Source organism: Barbatula barbatula, assembly GCF_947034865.1.
Source record: "Barbatula barbatula genome assembly, chromosome: 6".
Classification (NCBI taxonomy): domain Eukaryota; kingdom Metazoa; phylum Chordata; class Actinopteri; order Cypriniformes; family Nemacheilidae; genus Barbatula; species Barbatula barbatula.
Genome location: NC_136765.1, coordinates 18,080,442 through 18,102,237, shown reverse-complemented (window position 1 = coordinate 18,102,237; position 21,796 = coordinate 18,080,442). Strand labels below are relative to the sequence as shown.

The window sequence follows — 21,796 nt, the reverse complement described above, 5'->3', positions numbered from 1 at the left end:
CAACCAAAGAGGTTAGCCAAAGTGCTGGACACTGACATAATTTAAGACAAATTATAACGTGACATGAGTACAAAACACAAGTTAAAGAAGTGACAAGTTACAAGATTAAAATGCAGAATATAAACTCAGGCTGGTTTAAAAACCATTGAATAAAAGTGAGTTTTGAGTCGTGATTTAAAAATGTGAAGGCTGGGAGCTGCTCCAACGATTGAAAATGCTCGATCTCCCCTATTTTTAAGTCGTGTTCTAGGGAAAAATAAGAATAGTTGGTCAGCAGACCTTAATGACCTCAGGGGAGTATGCGTCTTCAGTAGATCATCTATGTAAGCTGGGGCTTGACCATGAACAGATTTAAAAGCAAACCTCTAATGTATAATAGAGGACTGCAACAGGTCAACAGTTATTTTATTTTAGTTGATTTATTTGGTAATCAGCTTCATAAATCTGGTACAACAGCAAACCGACGATTTTACCTTGAGGTTACGCATGTGTTTGATATTATAGTTATATTCCTCTAAATATTACTGTTTACATGTAATACAAGATTTTCTGTGTTCATTGTATTTTATGTCAAGAATAACTGTTTGCATGTTTGACTTCTACCACGAAGAACGCCAATCCAAAATACACAGAAGCATTACATTCTTTGGCCTTAAATAGTGTAATTATGGTCACACATAATAGGCCGTGTTTTTAATCTAATAAAACTCGACAGCTTTCTGCATCATCGGCATCTCACTGGGTCTGCAGACGCAGCCGGAGGTTAAATAATAAGTGTGTACTGGCCCTTTAAGAAAGCGAAAACTCATCCATTCGCAGAAGGAGAGTCGGGAGCATTTCCTCTCTGACCCGCTACAATGTAACTGCTCATTGCACGTACGCTGGCAACGCACTCATGGCTGTAGTTTGACTAAACGGGAGTTTTAAACCACCGTGGTCTATTTTTGTGTCTCTGTATTGATACCGAGAATCTTAGATTATGGCCGCTGATGTGGATCAAACTACTGCTGGAGATCCGAAGGATGACCATGAGGCGCGCGCGTCTCCATCCAACAGGGTCTCCCGATCACGTCTCAAGCAGACTCTTTCCGCTCTATTCATGATCGCTGCTGTTCCTTTTATTGGCTTTTGCATAAAATACTACCAGGATACCCAGCTGCTCAAACGACATGTAAGTTAACTAGAGTCTTTTATTGCAGTCGAAGGCGTAAGGAGTGGATGCTTCTTAAAGCAGTCAAAGAGAGTGATTTTCTTCTCATACTTTGTGTTATCAGGGAAGAAATGTACGGTTATTAGCCTGTACAATAATGTCAAGCTAGCTATTGTCTTGTCTGTTGTGTATTGAATAGTTTGTTTATTTTGTTTTCATTTATCTATTCAACAGTTAAATAGTAAATTCACTGGATTACACTCCGGTTTTTGCCACGTAATGCTTCATTTGTTGTCCCAGACCTATGTTGTTTTTATAAGGGTGTGATAATTGCCACAGCTGGGGCAAGATTCTTTGGACACCATCCCCCCCTTCATCTCAGTGTTACTTTTTAGTCACATCAGGCTGTCATCTCTGTCTGGCTTCAGGAATTAGTAGACTGCACTCTGTTATTATTGTGTGTTGCCCCTGGGGCAAGTGTGCTGTACTTCTTTTTCAACTGAGGGCAGATGTGTTGTAGGAGGCCGGACTGAAGGCGTTGGGAGCAGACGGGCTCTTTTTCTTCTCATCTTTGGACACTGATCATGACCACTATCTTAGCCCAGAAGAATTTAAGCCTATTGCAGAAAAACTCACAGGTAACAGTTATAAACCTTTACTTGGTAGACGTTGACGTTTGGATTGTTTAAAAGCCACAGTCACCAGTATTGTCGAAAGACAGAATACCACCCAAAAGTTCTTATGATCCATCTCTGTTGCCTGAAGGTGTGGCACCTCCCTCAGAGTTTGAGGAGGAGATACCACCTGATCCAAATGGAGAGACGTTGACCCTACGTGCTACCATGCAGCCATTACGGTTGGAAAGCATGACTAAGAGCAAAGATGGCTTCCTAGGGGTAATCTACACTTAATTTACAATTAACAAAATATAAAATACAGGCAGATGGGATCATGTTCTATCTTTGTCCTATTAGGTGTCTCATAGTTCTCTTAGTGGCTTGCGGTCATGGAAGCGCCCGGCTGTTCCTTCTTTCACATATTATGCCAGTCAGTTCAAGGTCTTCCTGCCACCCAGCGGTAAATCTGCCCTGGGCGACACCTGGTGGGTCGTTCCCAGCGAACTCAACATCTTTACTGGCTACCTTCCCAATAACCGTTACCATCCTCCCACACCACGTGGAAAAGAGGTTTAACTGTTACTTAGAATGTTCTCACTTTCAGTTGAAGGATTTTTTTTTTCTTCAAGTCTATAGATTTGATCCCTGATTTATTTGATGATGATTTAATTTCGTTTGTCTTGCCAGGTGCTTATCCACTCTCTACTGAGTATGTTCCACGCGAGGCCCTTTGTGAAATCCCGCTTTGCTCCACAGGGAGTTTCGGCCTGTGTACGGGCTACAAGTGACTTTTATTACGACATTATTTTTAGGTGAGATAATATCATTGTAAATGTCCAGTTTCAGGGTTGGATACTGGCTTAGGGTGGTACATGTGGGATAGAAAACAGCATATTGGATATTGAACAGACTACAGTTATTTTTTAACAGTATAAAAATACTGTAAATCTCAATCTCTACCTGATTTTCACATAATTTTCAACAATTGTTTAGGATTTGTGTTGTAACTATGCTTCCAAACCAGACATGATCTATTAAGTAGGATGGTCTTGTGTTCCAGAGTTCACGCTGAGTTCCAGCTAAATGATGTGCCGGATTTTCCATTCTGGTTCACTCCTGGTCAGTTTGCAGGTAACATCATCCTGTCCAAAGATGCTTCTCACGTCAGAAGCTTTCACCTATACGTGCCAAATGACAAGTAAGTGGGCTCTCTTCAATGATTTTCAAGTAATGTCGATTTCCATAGGTTGAGAACCGTGTGTTAAAGGATGATATTTCATTTTCAGTCATTTTCCGAAATGTGTGTTTTTACATGTCAGATCTTTAAACGTGGACATGGAGTGGCTGTATGGAGCCAGTGAGACCAGTAACATGGAGGTGGATATCGGATACCTGCCCCAGGTTGGTTTTTGTTTCCACTGACATCCTGCTCCGTCACAATGGACTTGTTTTGGGCTAAAACAAGATAAATAAATCTGTGCTGCATGTTAACAGATGGAGCTCAGAGCGGCTGGGCCTTCCACTCCCTCTGTAATCTATGATGAGCAGGGGAACGTGATTGACAGCCGAGGGGAGGGAGGAGAACCCATTCAGTTTGTGTTCGAGGAGATTGTCTGGAGTGCAGAGATCAGCAGAGAAGAAGCAGCCAGACGATTGGAGGTCACAATGTACCCGTTTACAAAGGTTTGTCACTTACTGCAATTCTTCACCTGTTATTGTGAATTAACTGTCCAATGTATAATAAAGTTACTATGAGCATCTCTTAGATTACATACTGAGAGGAAGGTGATGGAGCTAATCTGTGATTGTGGTGAATAAGGCTCAATCCTGTTGTTCTGTTGTTTAGATCTGAGTGCAGATTGAAGTGTTTTTGAATGTCATTGGTCTCATCAGAGTTTATTTCTCTTTGGTAGGTGCCATACCTGCCATTCAGTGAGGCCTTTAGCAGGGCTGATGCAGAGAAGAAGCTGGTTCACTCCATCCTTCTCTGGGGAGCCTTGGATGACCAGTCATGCTGAGGTCAGTCACCCACAAAGGGTTATCATATGTAACTGTGTATGTGGTTCAGATATTTCCGGATAATTCATATCAATACATTTCTTAGAGCTGTATCAAATATAGAGCTATGTCAAATAAGAATATTATTGATTTGTGTCCTGCACTCTTATCTCCTGCAGGTTCGGGGCGGACTCTTCGGGAGACGGTTCTCGAGAGTTCGCCCGTTTTGGCCTTGCTCAACCAGAGCTTCATCAGCAGCTGGTCTCTAGTCAAAGAACTAGAAGATCTACAGGTTTGGGTTATTTTGTGTTCGATTGTTAAGCTTTACTGAAACAAGCAACATCAAAATAATGTTAATGTTTCAGGCACAAATCTGATCATGCATCTCTTTTGAATGGCTGGGTTTCTATCCAAACAACAAATGCGAAATCTGTGTGTTTAAGCGGATGGTGGAGTTCTTTGTAACCTAGTAATCAACAGTAAATAAAACAAGACCCGGAAACCAGAAAGACGTAATTCGCTGAAACGTCCGATTAGTCACGTTATGTCAGATTTAGACTGTCTTTGGCAATCTTAATAGCGTTTGTGAATTAAAGGATTATTTTCTAAACTTTGTGTTTCTGAAGCAATACTTAAAAAATTTGCATAAACACTGTGATGGTACATGTACTGTACAATGTGACCTCAAGAGTTTTAAAGAACTGCTTTTAGTAACTATTTAGACCTATTTAAATACTTAATGTTTTACTTTTTTTAAATTAGACTAATGAAAAGAATCCGGATTTGAGCGAAAAGGCTCGTTTACATTTGGAAAAGTACACCTTTCCAGTGCAGATGATGGTGGCACTGCCCAATGGCACTGTGGTAAGGCTGACTTTTAATTTTACTAATAAACACACAAGTAAACTGGAAATACGTGTCTATCACTTTACAATTTTTTACATTTTCTGCAGGTCCATCACATCAACGCTAACAACTTTCTCGACCAGACATCCATGAAACCAGAAGAAGATGGACCAGGTCTCAGTTTCTCAGCTGGCTTTGAGGATCCCTCAACCTCCACATATATCCACTTTCTGCAGGAAGGACTCGAAAAGGCCAAACCTTATTTGGAATAAAAAAAAGTTTCTCCAGACAATCAGTGCACATCAGGGGGAAATGTGGGGGATTATATGAAAGAGGAAATGACAAACTCGATCTTCAAGTGCTTTGAGAAACATTATGTGGAGGAGGCATTTAAGAGAGTCGGTACACACCACAAATGACAGATTTTTCTTCATTTAAAAGGCAGCTTGTGACTGCATTTTTTGTTCCTTAGTGTGACATTTCACCTGTTTAAAGCCTTTGGTACCCTCCCAATATACAACACTTTGCACAAATTATTATAATATTTTATCATTAGGGACATTTAATAGTGCTGCTTGTCATTCCTCTGAAGACTCTGTGTAATCTATACACAATTTAAATGCAGTCCTATATTTTGTAGTGGAAGAAATGTCATTTGTGTAAATTTAAGATTCATAAACAAAGGTTGTTTATAATTTGTCATCCAGATCATTTCAACTATTGTTATTTTGATCACTTCATATTTTTGATTTCATACACTCCCAGCTTTATTTTCTGTATGGTTCTGTGGGAGATGGAACTGTGCTGGCTATGGTTTCCTGGTTTTGGCAGTTTGTGATGGTCTGATCTTAAAGCCCAGCATGGGTGAGGCCAGACCTGATGTTATTGTTTAAGTCTAGAAAGCAATGCCGCCTTTTCTGTCTCTTAACAGAATACTGGCACCATGCTAAAATAAACATAATAATGGATTTTGACTGCAGCGAAGTTGCCATGGGCAACTCATCATTATTAAAATCCACTTTTGTGTAAGGGCAGAGTCATACTTTTTGTCTGATACATTCTATTTACGCTCTCAAAATATTAGAAACAGGAACACCACATTTGTTGAAATAAGTGGCTGTAGTATTACACTCTGTTGTAATGGTGCAATAGGTTTGTGACTGAAATCTAAAATTTGTTGCAGTATGTATGAAATAACATCCTATTTGTGACAAATTCATTCTGTACTTGTTTAAAGTAAATAAAGGACGCTTTTGTAATTATTAATTGTTTTTATTCATCTGATATTTGAATAGGCAACAAGAGTAAACACTTTTAGGAGTTAAGAAAGATTTTACAGTGACAGCACAAAATATTGCATTAGTCTTGTATGACTATAATTTGAACTTTTGAGGTTTTAGAACCATTATTTTGATAAACTGTGTAATGTTATCACTAATGTATAAAGTTATTTACAGAATGTATGTTATTCTACAGGGACTCATCCACAAAGGATTGTATATTTCTAAGATGATGCCAAATAAGTTTGTCAGACATGAAACATGCGATTCTGGGATTGTGTGTTTGCGAGTTTTTGTGTTGTTTTCCATCCAGAGTAATTTCAGTTGTGGTTTAACTCATGAGAAACCTTTTCCATGTGTAAAAGTGCTGCCGTTGGCCCAGAATTATGCAAAAACATTGTTTATGACAACAAATATAGCCTATCGTTTGCTTGTAAACAGCAAAGAGGCTTTCATCAACACTAGTTACAGGGTGTCACTTATTTTCAAGTCCTATGTTCTATTCAAGGATGGACCTCATAATGATGTTCATACTGTAAACCTATTTTTAGTAACAATGCCTACCAGCAGATGGCACTTCGGTGCCACGGACAACCTCACTAGTACCATGAATTTCGACAGCTCATTCGGCAAGCTGTCCTAGAATTTAGATATTATTTCTAGTACAGTGATGAAAGGTGAATTCATACAGCTGTTGATTGTGAATGTTGCCTAAAACACTGGACTAAAACCCACCGCATCTTAATCACAAGATGAAATAGGTTTTCTTCTGTATTATGGCGGTGAGATGATAAGTACATTGAGCATTCATCCATCTCTCTTTGATAAACCTTCAGGCAGAATATTCCCTCTTCACGTAGTCTGTAACCTGAAGTTCCTGTTTCTGTGTCTTCATTTACAAGTTTTAAAGAGTTGTCTTTTTTCTTAATGGCCATATTTTCCATTAAATCGTGACACTGTGGGTTTGTACAGCATGTTAAATCAGCCAAATGTCCAGGCCTCCAGCTCGAGAATGGTAAAGTCGTTGGTCTCAGAGAGACTGCAGTTATTAAAGGTGAAACAGGGGCTGCTTCTGCCAAAATACAACCTCTCATCCACCCACAGACCAAAGTGACCGCTGGGACAAAGAGAATGAGAAAAATAAAGCTTTCAAAAAAACTATATTTAACTAAATATAAAACTCCAGATCAATACTGTATCTGAACATGCAAACCCTTCTTGTACCTTCCTCCACCAATGGCAAAAGAGTCCAAATCTCCTTTGATGAAGAAAGAGTTCTCTCCAGTCCAGCGGAAACACTTAAAAGAAACAGACCAGAAATCCCATGAAGAACTCTATTGTCATGATTTCACAACTAGGAAAAAGTTCCACTTTTTTCAAATGTACCTTAAAGCGAGGATGTGACAGAAACAGGAAAGTCTCTCCGGTGCCATAAAAAGTGTCACTGGGATGCAGTGGATGTGAGAGGAAGCTCCCAAAAACCTGAAAAAACACATTTTTAAACATATGCAAAATCTGACTTAAGTCCGGGTTATTACATGAATATTGTGTTTACATGTAGTGCCAGCATTTACATGCATTCATGAACCTCAACCTTTATACTTTCCTGACTAGTGCTCTAGATAAAAATAATACGTAATAATGTATGACCTGGTGGTTGCGGTCTTTGATGAGAATAAGCACAGGTGAGTCTGTGGTGCTAAGTTTTCTGTAGAGAGTCTTCAGACTGGCTCCGTGTTTGTCTGTGCTATAAGACAGATGCCACGTGTGTCCAATTGTACGTGGAGGCAGTTCTTTCGAGATCTAAGAAAAGACACAGGCTAAACACTTTGGACATACCATATTTCCTATAAAGTCCAGAGTTTAGTTACTTATTTAGTTAGCTTATATAATTGAGTGTGTGCAGACCTCTCTAACTTGCTGAGGATCCAGTATGACACTCTGCTTCAATATGTGACTTAGACCTTCTGGTTCAGTGGAAAAAGAGGCTTTCGGTGCACTTTCCTCCACTGTCACTATCTGCCCAGAAAAATAAGGGTCCAGAAAAGTAAGGTATACACCTATACACAATTTTCTGATAAGAGTGCAAGGGACAAATTGTAGTTTAGTATATATAATTTAATTAAATGACTGACCTCCCAGTCCTCCCCTGCCCGTCCTTCTCTTGGCGATTCTTCCTCCTGTCCCTCCTCATCCAGGAGCACAAAATCTTCATCATCTTTATCTGCTTCCTCCTCACCTCCCTCCAGGATGCACAGGTCTGGCCGATGCTGGCTCAGGTACGCGTACAGCTTGTCTGAACTACAGCACAGAATGACACTTGACAGCACTTGTACCATATGAAAATATGGTACAAGTGATGGAAAGAGGGGGAGGCTATTAAAAAAAGATTATTACAGTTTTCACTCTGTGACTGTCAGTATGGTTTTAGTATTTTATGGCTGCGGGTTACAATGTGTCAAAGTTATACAACCACATTATCAGCACATTAAACAAGTCTAAAAGGTGAGGCACAGGACCTTTCCTGCTGCATTGTGAACCAGGAGTCTCTGGAGGTGATTTTAGGTTTAAACAAAGCCTTTCTCTTCCCCTGCTGCTGTTTTTGTCGAATTCTCACAAACATTAGAGATCCAACTGTACAGGTACTTGAAGTAGCAGTACAGGAACCTGATCAGCCAAGAGAGAAATTCAGTCAGAGAAAAAGAAGGCGTATTTCCTCAACAACAACAAATAATTCAGATTACTTTCACTCCAAATTCCTGACAACAAGTAACAGATTACCTAACAGCTTTTTATCCAAACACGACTTCTGTTCCATCCTGCTTCTGTGTTCATATTCACTGTCAGGTCCTCCACAACAAAAGGTGGCAGCAGCCGTCAGAATTCTTCCAGACTCCAAAGTAAGCTGTCTCTCAACTTCAGCCATGTCGCCAGTCTCCATACCTTCCTCATCCTCTTTCTCTGCCTTCATACCCAGAGTCACAGGCAGATTGTGTGAAGTGGAGGGCTCGGGAGTGGGAACGTCATTTATCGCAGGCAGACAGAAGCTGCACTTGGCTTGGTTTTGGGTGGATGTCTTACAACTGTTACATCTGGAAGAAGGGTTAAGACATCATTAATGGAGTGAAGAGATCTGTGTCTGTTTCATTGCTCTGCCAATGTAATATGTTTAGATGATGAGTAAAACAGGAAGCACTTGTGTGTGGTCTTGTTGAAGTGAATGTGAGAGATGTCTGTGTAGAAAGACACAGAGGCGAGATCATCCACAGAGCAGGAGAACACATAATCTTCACAGCCATTTTCCTGCACGAGCGGGTGACTTTTCTGAGGGTCGAAGAAGATCTTACTGGACGTCACAAGCAATATTCCAGACACCACACCCTATTGAGAAAGAAACAAAAGCTAGTAAAATATCCTCCAAATGAATGCTTCAGACATAAGACATATACAGTTATTCTCACCTTTCTATCTGTAATATACCGAGAGAACAGTTTGAGGCAAGACATGCCTGCTGGCCCCTGCCCTTGAGAACATTCAGAAGGCAGAGCCAAAAGACACACCTTCCCATCAGGTAAAGGCACCGCCTCCACATCCTTTGAGAGACGGATAAAAGTTACACAAAGCAGCAGAATTATGTTTCACAATGCTCTCTACTACATAATACATATCAGTTCAATTTCCTTAACCACAAAAGCTTGTCAATTGATGCTATGCTTCATCTTAACTGAGCTTTTGTCAGCCTGTTCACTACTGTTACACACCCATGCATTAGCAACAATGGTTTGTAAACAGACATCCCCTCTGACACACTCTCTCACCATCAGCTTGTCATATTCCGCATCTGTTGACGGGGACACGAGTGCCGAGGTTACCCCGATGCTGTCAACTTCAGGATCAAGGCTTTGTTCTTGACTTGCAGTTGGCGGTGAAGCCTTGTTCTTGGGGAACTGTGTGAAAAGGTTCATAAGGAGAGACATAGTCACAAATTGTTTCACTTCTCTTCCACCCACACTGCTGTACAGCCCCTCATTTCCTTATTTATAGCCCCGTGACATCCGCTGATTGGATGAAGCAAGAGCCGCCACAAACAGAACAAATGAAACGGATACCTAATTCAGGCAAATGGAATCATAGTACGGAGTAAGTTGAAGAACTAGCTAAATCGATTATTGGCTGTGATATTTTATATGTGGACCAATGAACGTGGATTTAACAGATCTTTACTAGAAAATAGATGCTGTATATTCGTGGTACAGTAATATTTACCTTTGGGCCTGTGAGGTTGAGGATAGGAGACTCACTATTCACTGCTGCATCTGGATTAATCTTTTTAAGAAATAAAATCTGTCACTTTTTTTTTTTAATTCCTTACTATTAATTTTATATACATCTTTTATATACTTTACATACAAACACCTTTGTGATCTAATTTTTCTTTCCATAAGCTGAAAGGTCAAATTCCTTTTTGTGTCATAAATATTACACAATGCACACTGCACAAATTGTAATATCTGTCCTTCTAAATGAATTTTTCATTTCCTTGCACATGCAAATATTGGTTAGTAATGCAAATCTTTTGTTCAGTCAAATGATTTGCATTTATTTAGCCTATAATCTTTAAAGTTACACCATAAACCTATACCACAGACATTTAGCTGTAAATAGAAAGTAAAAGAGAAAAAACTATTCGTTTCTAGACCTGAAATGGTTCAACCTCAGCATGCTTAGCACAACACACAAATAGAAGTCAGTTTAAAAGACAAGTCAAATTGAGAATCTCCAGAGCTGAGGATTGTTTTACACTTTGTGACAGACCCTGAGTTACACCTTATTTAAGAGAAACAGTACTGAGACATAGACAGATACATCCAGTGACCTAAATTGTACTTTAACTGCAGATATAAACACCATGCCTGTGTGTGTGGGCGAGAAAAAGATGAGCCCTAGACAAGAACAAAATGAGGCTGAGAAATTTACCAGCTTTGGGATATTTCTTATTCCTATTATATCACATTAGTAAATCTCCAATCTAGCTTTTTGACAACCCTTTAAAAGATGCATACGGAGTAAATATTATTTAGCTGGCTCATTAAACTAGCATAACTTATCAAATCAGCTCAGTATGTTTGTTAAGAGACAAATAACTGCATTTATGTCACATTCAAATGAATGGGACAATTTACACAAGCATGAATCTACATATTTACAAAGAAATTCATTCTGGTTGTGTTGTATGGACAAACCCCATTGTGTAAAAGTCGACAGTGAGAGTTTACAACTTTTAATCTTATTTACATATTAATGAAATATTAGTTACCCAAACCTTGGCAGTCAATATTCTCCCCTTATATTTGCTGTAAAGTTTCTGTATTCTTCTTCAAATATCCATTCATATGAGGATCCAGCTGTATCATTACAAAAGTCTAAAAACTTGACTTGACAGAAAGGGGTGTTTCAATAACCTTTGTTCCAAACTTATCATGATTACAGTAAATAATGTTGTAGCATATTTATGGAGACCGCAGCAGGGGTTTGACTACACCCTGGTGACACCAGTGGCTGAGCCCATGGTTTATTCTACACAGAGAAACACCCATCTACATCATGCCAAATTAATTCTGCATATTTTTTGCTTTGTTCAGTTTGTTAAACACAATATGCCGTTATATTAAGTGTCTGCTAATTCTTAAAATGTAAATAATAAGAATTATTACCCTGATACACCTTAAACACGTAAATGTGTACTAATATTGTCAGGAAAGATGCTCATGAAAAAATCCTTCATCTTTAAGTAAACATTAAGAATAGAAACTCAACAATAAATTTGCTATTTTGTTTAAAAAGGCATAAAATGTTAACCAAAGCTTAAACAGTCAGTCTTCGAGCCTAATAGTCATGGCTTAGTCACACCCCTGGGCTGCAGTTCTTTATGATGGTGGCAGCCTGTGAATATGAAACTTTACCCACCCCATGTTTATTGTTTGCGCATGACTCCAAAGTCTTAGTTGTCGGAACTTCAGGAGGAAATGCTGCCTCTATAAGCACAGAAGGCAAGTTATTTGTAGTCTTGCTGTCACAAAACACTACAGACAAAGCAGATCTGTTTGCTTTCTGTTAATAAACAAAAAGTGCATTTATAGACTCAGAGGATGATTAGGCTTTTGCGACACAGCTGTGTAAACAACACTGAACTCATCTGGCAAGCAGTAAACTCAACAGCGCAGCTTATACAAAATAAAATTCTGATGCCATACCCTTTAGATAGTACTGTCTCAGTTTGTGGTTTCGGATTTGGTGATGTCCTTTGACATGCTCCTGCCCAACACTCTTCCCCAACACACCCTGAGCACCAATGGAACATGGAGCAGTAACGAAGCCAGGGGGCTGCGAAATTCCAGCCGGTAGCTTTGATCCCAGTCTAAAGAAAAATATGACAGGACTGTCTATTGGCTTGGTGTACACATTCCAATTTCTGATCTGTTTTTTAATCAAAGCATGACCCATATATGTCTATATTGTCTCCAAATCTTACCTGTTTTGAACATTGCCAAAGTATCTGGATCTGCTCTTATCTCTCTGAGCTGTGTGGTCCATGGGGTTTCTCTGCTGAGACTGAGAACTGGCCAGAGATCTTCACCTTACGAGTGCATAAATCAGTGTCCCCACCTGGAAATCTTCCTCTTTCTCCTCACCATCCTCATCAGTGTACCCAGAACTCTACACAACAACTGCAATATCAGTGAGGAGAGAGAAATGGAGGAAGAGGATAGAGATTACAAATATACATCATGTACAGAAATACAAACAGACATGCAAATACGCCTACTTGTGCCCAAATGTCCAATTCAGTAATTGCTTTACTTTACAACCACAAACTCAAGATAAGCTTAAAATGACAAATTCTTGTGCTCATAGCTGCTTTAAGAATACAGTCTTTTAAAGTTAAACCAAACCCAAAACACAGCATGTGATGGTTGATAGTGCCTCATGTTCTGCTAATAACAGATGATTCCTTCCAGGCCCGAAATGAATCACAATGTCGCACATCTGTGCCAGGCAGCCACACTTAACGAATGTATATGTTAATAAAAAGAAAAACGCTTTGATATCTTATGTCAAATCAATGTTGTATCTGCGGAAACTGCGACGGATCATTACTATCTTCCCACATTAGCAATCTTCTGCAGTTTCTCTGAAAATGGATCACCCATGGTGGCTGGTGGTGTTGTATGGGCATCTATACATGAGAGATATGACAACCTTACATCACAATATTCCCAGCATCATATAACTTACCTCGGTCTTTAATAATCCCGTGTAATGACCAGATGATAGGGCCGTTCCGCATGATGCGCTGTCATGTGTTTTGATGCTACTGCAGTGAATCTGTCAGTCAACAGTCAGTAGATAAGAGCACAGAATCCACAACTGATACTTTCTATTTAATTCAAAATCATCAGCAGGCGCCCCTATCTTAAATATAAATCGACATGTTTAGATTTTTAATTTACAGATTTGTTTCGCTGCAGTATGGAACTGCGGGCATATTCATTATAAATTTTGATATTCGGTGACTTTTATTTTGTATCTCGGGGGCGCGTGTTGTTGTCTTTGGAATGTCCAACTCGATTGGTCTGTAAGGTAACATATGCAGAATTTAAACCAATCACAGGGCGCTGTGACTAGACGTACTTCCGACTCATTTACTCTATGTAAAGTAGCCGGGGACGCGCTTAGCAGAAACGGCTAAACAGCTAAAGAAACGCAGAGAAAAGATCATTGTACAATTCACAACACACAGGAAAACAAACTAATCTGCACAAAGAAACCGGTATAATTTTATGACACACATTGTGTGCTACATTTCTTCGAAATGCATGATTCGAAGCTGCATATCAGTGAGGTCGTTTGTTAGCTAAGATGCTAAATATAGAAGGGTCACAGGACGCATTTGGTTTATTTACTTTAACACTTTGATTTATTGTCTTTGTGTGTTTCCAGACTTCCAGCGTTCACGTTTTTACTATTTCTTTTATTCATGCATTACATTGACGTTTATCGCAAGTTTGTTTATTTCTATGGTAATTTGTGTATCCAGTAATTACTTCAATAAATGAATGATCTGTTTGCTCCCTTAATTGAATAGTGCAGATAAGCGCAGGTGTGCTTTCGTTTGATTTATTTACTTTATGTACACAACCTGAAGACTCGCCTGATATAAATATCATCATGTGCTTGTTCTTAAACAATAAATCATGATACGCTTTTCTCTTGACTAAGCATAGCACATAACCTGTTTTTTTTCTTTCTTTATAGGCAAAGAAACACAGTCAAATATGTTCAGTGTGCTGTAATCACAAATCATCAGCATACAATCCAAGGCGGCACTGACTTCATTCCACCATCCCAGCAAAATGGAAACAGAGGCAGTAAGTATTAAACATCTAATGCAACTTGTATTTATGCTCTGTGTATTTATGTAAAGTCATTGTGTAGTTTATGTTGTACCAAGGGTTTTGTGTACTTGTTCTTCAGGAGGTAATCCCTATTTGGCAAAATAAACCACATGGCTCAACTCGTAGTGTGGTGAGACGAATCGGCTCTACGCTACCTCTTAAACCCTGTCCCAGGGCAAGTTTCCAGGTATGGGATGGAAAATGCTTTATATACACTGATCATAAACACACATACGCTGTCATAAATATACGGCGGGACTTGCCTGTTTTTAGATTTCAGGTTTCAAAACCTTAACAACTGAAGTAGTATAGTTAATTCGTTTTAGAATGTCAGGATCTGTATGCTGAGTGATGCTGTTTGTGTTGTAAGTTAAAGCTTAAGAAATGGTTGTTTGCTTCTTTTTTTCCACAGGAGCTCCCAGGCCTTCCTTCAGTGCACTCCAAGGATGGTCCACTGGTGCCTACGCTGGCAGATATTGCCTGGATTGCAGATGATGAAGAGGAAACATATGCCAGAGTCAGGTAAATCCACCCCCATGTACATTTAACTTCCTGTAGTATACTGCTTAGGGTTACAACATAAGTTTGGAACTTACATTTTGTGTTTAAAGGGATAAATCATCCAAAAATATGGACTACTATGGTAGTCAATGTGGGGAAAATCTGTCTGGTTATTAGCATTCTTCCAAATATCTTTCTCTCTGTTCATCAGAACAACGACATTTATATAGATTTATAACAACTCCGAGGTGAGAATGATGACAGAACTTTTTATTTTTGGGTGAAGTATCCCTTTAAGCTGTTTTGCAAGGTATAGATTAGAATCTACATTTTGGTGGCTTACACTGAGAAAGCTGTCTGAACTTAGAAAAACAGTCACAACCTATAAATATATAGATACGTTTTGTTGATCCTTGAGGGTGTTTAACATGTGCCAACATGATCATGCCAATAAGGTATTCAATGTGTGATACTTAACTATACACTATAATAGATTTTTGTTATTTTTCTCATCATGGGGCCCTTTACTACTATGCTGCTGATTTGGGTTCAAACCTAAATATATAACAATGTCAATGCTGACTGTTTTAATTTATTACAGTACATTCCCTCCGATGAACAGTTGAGTGACAGCAATTGAAAACATTTGTCTTTAACCAGTGGTTTTATGCTGTTTTTTAGGAGTGACACACGTCCGCTAAGGCATGAGTGGAGGCCGACACCCCTGCTGGTTATGCACAGAAACTCTTCTGTACCCAACTTTAGACGAGAAGGCAGACGGGTCGAGGGTCTGAAGAAACCAGGTGTAACTGCTCTGAACCGCACAACAGCTTTACAGGATGAGCTGAGTCGACTCCGAGCCCAAATTGCCAAGATAGTTGCTTCGGATTCAGGTTGAATAGTCTTAAATTTGAGGTTTCTGTTTTGTTCTTTGAATTTTTTTGATTTTTGGGGGTATAGTAACAAGTTCTGATCTGAGCTAAGCTTTATTAGCCTTAAAAGTATTTTGATTAACTTATTAACTTCCTTTAAATAACTTACTCAAATTTATGTTATATATCCTTCTCTAAATCTTCATCCGGCTCAGATTCGAATCCCATCACTCCTGACCTGCTGTCCCCTGATGACACTAGTATGGGCTTCTCCCTGGCTCCGTTTGAGACTGCCGCTTACCAGCCTGCAACAGCAGCCTCCTTTGTCATCAGTGATGTCACAGAGGAAGAGGAAGTAGAAGAGGAGGATGAGGAGGAAGACGTTTCAGAGCTGGTGCCGGATCCCATGCCACCAGTCTCCATGACGGCATCGGCAACTTTTGAGCTTGATCACCCAACTATGGACTTCCGAGAGCCAGAGGAAGACACGGTGTCTCTGTCAAAGTCAACAAGCTTTGCTGATGTCATGGACATTCTGAAAGACATGAACCGCATGAAGATGAGCAAGGAGAGGTGAGTACTAATTATTCCTGGAACAGAATAAATGAAAAAATGTGGTGAGGTGCCGACATAGACCTTTTAAATTTGGCTTGGGTCATGAATTGGTTGATTTATTCATCTAATAGTATTTGCGTCCGAAAGTGTGAAGGGCTAAAAGTATGACATATTAACAATATGACAAATCAACAGCAATAATGGTTTTGAGAGCACAGCTGTTGATAATGCTCATAAATATTGCAAAAAACAATTGTGGGTATTTGTGTTTTATTTAGATACAACCGTGGTTGCACCTCATTGAGGGAGGAAGACTCCACCTCTCTTATATCTGAAGCCTTGAGGAAGAAATTCGTTCTGAAGGACGATGATATTAGCGTCAGGAAATAATGTCATCTCCGCACACTCTCAATGTAAGGCTGAAATCGTCATGTTTCTCTTCGGTCCAAAGTTTGAACTAGAGACAAAAATCTAGTGAATAAAACATGGGTGTGGAATTTTAACTACTTTTTCTTTTGCTGGCTTGATAGGCCTGTGGACGGTTGCCATGGAAACCCCATAATCTGAATATTTCAAATGGAGATCTGCTGCGCTCCTTAGTGCTCCCACAATGCTGTACTGCTGTGACATGGCTGAAAGACAGAGGAGCAGCTTTCATCAACACACATACACAGACACTCCAGATGGCACCAAGCTGTCAAATGGGCCGTGTACATGCTTTTGTAATGCCTGTGTTTGTGTATACATAAGGGTCCATATGGGTGGTCTTTTTACTCAGCAGATCGGTGATCACGGTTCCCTTTATTGTTACGGTAAAAATTTCGAAATCTACTTCCTGTTTCATTCACATTTAAGGTAACATCTGCTTAGAAAGTTCCCATTTTTTCCAATATATTATTCAAGCCATCAAACCACAGGAGGTTCCTGGAAGAGCCCAGTTTTTAGTTTGTCAATCTTTGGTTTGGAGATGACAGAATTGTATATCTTGCCTTACACTTTCCCTCATACAACCCTGTAATACTTGAAGCTGTTTTTGATGAGCGATCTGATGCTGCAATACATGCAGCTACATCTGTCTCCATTTAGGAAATAAACAAGCAAGGACATTCTTCTATTCAAAGGGGGTGTGCGTGCGTGCGCATGTGCACATTCTCTTGTAATTAGTGCTTTGTGATGTTCCCTCTCTTCTTATGGACTTTTGAAGTGGGTATTTTACGACAAGACTGGTGTGGTTAAGAGAATTGTGTAAAATATGTTTGTATTCATAAGGTGGTTTATCTTCAGGAGGTGTGTGAAAAAAGAAAACTCTTTGGGTGTTTTGCGTGTCCACCACATTGTAAATGTTTCTGAAATAGCATGTGTGATGTTGCATTTGAGGACCCCTCATATTTTGCATAATGATGAGTGCGTTTTTTGTTTTGCTAAGTGTAACGAGAAGCTGTTTAAGTGCATATGCTGCCTGCGTGCTATCAACCCTCACGTGGTACCAAACACAACCTTTTTTAAAAATGTGTTTCACATTTTGGTCATTTCTCATGCTTGCAGCTTTTCAATGTGTCCGACATGTACATTACATAATTATTAGTTGCAGTAGTGTCAGATTCTTTTTTTCAGAGCCTACAATACTCTAAGAAAAGAAGATACTTGTCGATAACTTCACAATCGAATTTAAAGACATAGCTAGGTTTATTTCCTGAGACTGTTTAATAGACAATTAACAGTACATATATTATTATGTTCCTAAAATAATATTTCATCAAAGCTAATTGGCAATTAGAGCTGTAATATAAAGTGTATGCACTGAATATGGTGACATGTTTCAGTACCTGCCAGATGCCAGACCATGACTGCTGGGTTTCATCTATAGTGAGAGCTGCACACTTGTTCAATCCTGCAGTTTGTGGATTTTTTTTAATCAGATACTTGTATACTGTGCATTTGCTTTTTATGTTAAACAAGGCAATAACTGCCAATGTTTCTGAGTCCAGCAGAAATAAATGGTTTATAGGCTAAATTTATCATGTATTTTGTTCAGCAGCCACATGGGGGTAGCATTACTGTTTATACTGCTGACACCAATGCTACTAAAACTCAATATGATTTTTTTACGCAGGTATTGTAATGTTTTAATCTCAGCTGTTTTCCATCATTTGGTTTGCAACTTAACTGTGGATTCCTAAAAATAGATTAATGTTCATGCCATGCATGAGCGTCAAATCTCAAAGGATCAGACCTGTTTCAAAAGTGTTACATTACATTTAGTGGCAGATCCTAGACAGGGCTTAGATTAAACCAGATAAAATAGGACATGTAGACAGTTTTTACATAGCACATGCCTTACAAAAAACTTTACTGCTGTTTGTTTTGAGAAAACAATAGCAGTGGTTTATTTTGATATATCAGAGCTAATTGTTTTCAATGAAGTCACCTTAAACATGCATTTTAGTCACAGACTGTGCTTAAGCCCTGCCTGAGAAACCTTCCCATGATCATTTAGCAGATGTGTTTTGGTGTTCCTGTAGCTGATGTGGTAAAGCAAAGGTAAGGTCATATAAATCCCAGGGAACAAACAGAAAATTGTACGTCTCTGTAAGTCTCTTAAGATAAAAGTATCTGCCAAATACAGAAATTAGTTTTGGGCTGAAACAGTGATAAACTGTGGAACTCTGGAGAAAGGAAAATAATTTCTGCAATAGAAAGTGATATTTATGGTTAAGGGATTTTCAGGGTTTCATTTTAAGTTACTTAAACATTTTGGTTCTGTTTGCACCAGAGAATGTATTATTTTAAAGGAGCTGTATTGTTATGGAAACTGACATTTGTCTTTTGTCTCCACCGGTTACAAATAATGATGAGGTCGGTCGTCCCCACACTGAGTGGATCCGCTTCCACACATTCACCCCCTGGGAGGCCTGTGACTTCGAAGATTAGTTAACCTCCTTTTTTAATTTTTTCTCAAAGACCTGATTTGATCCAGGCCAGTTTCAATGTTCGGTCTATTTTCTGTGGGAGTCCTTGGCCTACTTTATCACGCCTCACCTCTGGAAAGCAGATTTTGTCTATTTTAGATCGGAGATTTTTAGACATCTATAGAGATTATGTTTAATAGAGCCCACTGTCATTGTTTGAGAAATATTGACCTTCGTGACACGTGACGTTAATTTATCCTGTTGCTTAGAAGTTTTACAACTTCCATCTGCAAACATAGTGGCCAATGTTAGATGTTCTTCATTTATTACAGTTTCCACAGTAAATACGTTTGTAAATAAGCTCTCATAACTGAAAAACCACTGGGTTTTCTGGGGAATTGACCTTGGCTGAATTTTGAGTCTAAAGATTAAATCATAGTTGGACAGATTATAATGCTCTTCATCAGAGCAATCCAGTATAATCTTTATCCTGTTACAGTATGTCCACACTGTAACAAATTGCAAGTATCTTTCTGTAATTTTAAGGTTTTTAAACCTATTTCGAACATATATACCGTATAAAAGTCCTGTAAAAAAACAGAACATTTCCGGCAGCTACAGTATGGTACGTGGCCCCAGACATAAACGGTACAAATAACAGTTTTTCCCTGTAAAAAGGGGTGTCTTTCAGGTGTTTTTCATCTACATTTTTGATGGCTTTGACCATATTAAAAAATATTACAGGTTTTTGGACATTATACCTAAAAATCGGTAAAAAAAATAATAGTAAAAAAATTGCAATTTTTTTTTTAGATTAGATTAGATTAGATTCAACTTTATTGTCATTACACATATACAAGTACAGTGTAACGAAATGTAGTTTAGGTCTAACCAGAAGTGCAATTAGCAAGTGCAGGATATACAGTTAGAATAAATACAGAATACAATATTGATAAAATATTATACAGTTATGAAAATATTTTACAGTAGGTATGTTCTATGAAAATATGACAGTAGGTATGTACTATGAACAATATATAGAGATGACTATATACTATGAACATAAACACTATGAACATTAATGTACAGGTGGATATGAGCAGATAATAATTTAGACTAAACAATAGTGCAAGTGATTAAAGTGTGCATAGATTATTGACATTAGCTATTAAAGTTGCAATTTAGTTAATGCAGTTGTTGAAGTAACAGTGCAGTGGATGAGTTAATGCGGTTATTAAAGTTACGTGTTAGCAAAAGTTGTCAATGTGAATAAAATTCATATTTAGATGTTGGACCAAAAAATACATCACTATATCAACCTGCCGATCTGATGAGGAATACATCAAACAAAGCTTTTTTTTCTCCTACGTTTTTCCCAAGAAAAATCCTGATGAATTTGATTATATTTTATCCGTCATATGAGTAGTTTGTGACTAAAGCGCTCTCATTTGTTGCAGTTTCCTTACGTAATGAGCTGGTGATTCAGGTTCCTATTAAAACATATCTGCGACACAGAAACTCATATAAATTTGAGTTTGAATGCAGGGGCGCACTAAAACCATTTCCTTAGTAACAGAGGGGATTGAATGCTGTTGCGGTGAAGAGGTCTATAATGACTGTGAATCTGCCCTGAGTTGTAATGGGCACAGAAGACAAGAAACAATCTCAACGTGTCTTTCATATAAAAAATGCAGACGTCATTAAAAATGCATTGAACAATTCAAAGCTTTCTCATGGCTGCACATATAAAGATGTCATTAGAGGAGAGTCTCCTCACTGCGTAACGCTTGACGTGTGTTTGTTAATATGTGTGATTTGATGAACCTGTAAGATCCCCTAAAATCCTTGTCTTATTTTTTATATTTTCGATTCTTGTTGCTATGATACCATTCCACTTGTGCTATACGCTGTTGAATAACCTAAATGAGAACTTTGGCTCCAACGAAATCAAATTTGCTCCAGACTCCTGCATTATGATCTGCTCAACCCCTTTTTCTTTCCGTCAGTCACTTTCAAACACTTGCATCATATTTGCTGATTAATTTTTCATCCTCTGTGGAATTACAGAAGAAGATTCAGTGGAAGATTCAGTTTTTCAATTCTGAAAAATTGAAATCCCATTTCAGCAGAAAATAAAGCCCCGGTTTCACAGAAGACTCAGTCCCAGACTAAAAATGAGTTTTTAGCTACAGTATACTTAACTGAAAATAACTTGCCCTGACATATGGCGAGAATACGCATTTTTATGAGTCTTAAGGTGGGTTATAAGTTGCTCATGTATGTATTAGACACGTAAAATTGCAAAAATTTAAGTGTCAGAACAAAAGATGCATTCTATCTAAAAGCGAATGCTCACCCAGACCTGGCTGAAACGCCTTGTGTAAACACCCCCACAAATCTACATCAGTTCGTGGTATGATTTGACTAAGGTCGCCCAATTTTATATGCAAGGAAGGTGGGCGTACCAGTCAGTACAGGGCATTACATTTCCGTCACATGCTTGCAGTATTCGACCAATCACTACACACAGCTTAACTGGCCAATCATAGCACACCTCGCTTTTCAGAGCGAGGAGATTTGTAAAAAATCTGCGTGTTTCAGAGAGGCGGGGC

General features: G+C 38.7%; 3 protein-coding genes across 5 annotated transcripts; 2 read left to right on the top strand and 1 right to left on the bottom strand.

Moving 5' to 3' along the window:
• The first annotated feature begins 682 nt into the window (after positions 1-682).
• Positions 683-5,892, top strand: selenon (selenoprotein N). Its single transcript, XM_079458330.1, has 12 exons — positions 683-1,171; positions 1,671-1,788; positions 1,916-2,046; positions 2,125-2,337; positions 2,455-2,579; positions 2,828-2,965; positions 3,087-3,168; positions 3,262-3,450; positions 3,681-3,786; positions 3,945-4,057; positions 4,528-4,629; positions 4,719-5,892. The coding sequence occupies exons 1-12, from the start codon at positions 980-982 to the stop codon at positions 4,881-4,883; spliced, it is 1,674 nt and encodes a 557-aa protein (XP_079314456.1). The 5' UTR covers positions 683-979; the 3' UTR covers positions 4,884-5,892.
• On the bottom strand, positions 5,867-13,460 carry LOC306895233 (oxidation resistance protein 1). Of its 3 annotated transcripts, XM_079458326.1 has the most exons (16): positions 13,188-13,317; positions 12,424-12,619; positions 12,146-12,309; positions 11,859-11,926; positions 10,158-10,217; positions 9,710-9,838; positions 9,353-9,484; positions 9,088-9,272; positions 8,673-8,983; positions 8,411-8,558; positions 8,027-8,192; positions 7,800-7,910; positions 7,542-7,694; positions 7,278-7,373; positions 7,116-7,189; positions 5,867-7,008 (listed from the first exon to the last, which is right to left on the bottom strand). In XM_079458326.1, exons 2-16 carry the CDS (start codon positions 12,483-12,485, stop codon positions 6,873-6,875), a joined length of 1,995 nt encoding a protein of 664 aa, XP_079314452.1. In that variant the 5' UTR covers positions 12,486-12,619; positions 13,188-13,317; the 3' UTR covers positions 5,867-6,872. The 3 variants fall into 3 exon arrangements, with proteins under 3 accessions (XP_079314452.1, XP_079314453.1, XP_079314454.1); XM_079458327.1 differs by lacking the exon at positions 10,158-10,217 and having other exon boundaries at positions 13,188-13,460; XM_079458328.1 differs by lacking the exon at positions 10,158-10,217 and having other exon boundaries at positions 12,424-12,608; positions 13,188-13,275.
• Positions 13,461-13,566: 106 nt separating this feature from the next.
• mtfr1l (mitochondrial fission regulator 1-like) lies at positions 13,567-18,395 on the top strand. The gene is made up of 8 exons (XM_079458349.1): positions 13,567-13,722; positions 14,208-14,320; positions 14,427-14,534; positions 14,760-14,869; positions 15,530-15,741; positions 15,936-16,293; positions 16,554-16,688; positions 16,806-18,395. Exons 2-7 carry the CDS (start codon positions 14,306-14,308, stop codon positions 16,663-16,665), a joined length of 915 nt encoding a protein of 304 aa, XP_079314475.1. The 5' UTR covers positions 13,567-13,722; positions 14,208-14,305; the 3' UTR covers positions 16,666-16,688; positions 16,806-18,395.
• Positions 18,396-21,796: the final 3,401 nt, after the last annotated feature.

Excerpts from the sequence above, each read along its gene's own strand:
- mtfr1l (XM_079458349.1), top strand. Across the intron at positions 14,535-14,759 it reads GTCCCAGGGCAAGTTTCCAG|GAGCTCCCAGGCCTTCCTTC; the intron begins GTATGGGATGGA and ends TTTTTTCCACAG. Across the intron at positions 15,742-15,935 it reads GATAGTTGCTTCGGATTCAG|ATTCGAATCCCATCACTCCT; the intron begins GTTGAATAGTCT and ends CATCCGGCTCAG.
- LOC306895233 (XM_079458326.1), bottom strand. The coding sequence starts at position 12,485 with ATGGACCACACAGCTCAGAGAGATAAGAGCAGATCCAGATACTTTGGC. Across the intron at positions 9,839-10,157 it reads TCAACCTCACAGGCCCAAAG|TTCCCCAAGAACAAGGCTTC; the intron begins GTAAATATTACT and ends CTTTTCACACAG. Across the intron at positions 8,984-9,087 it reads TTCAACAAGACCACACACAA|ATGTAACAGTTGTAAGACAT; the intron begins GTGCTTCCTGTT and ends CCCTTCTTCCAG.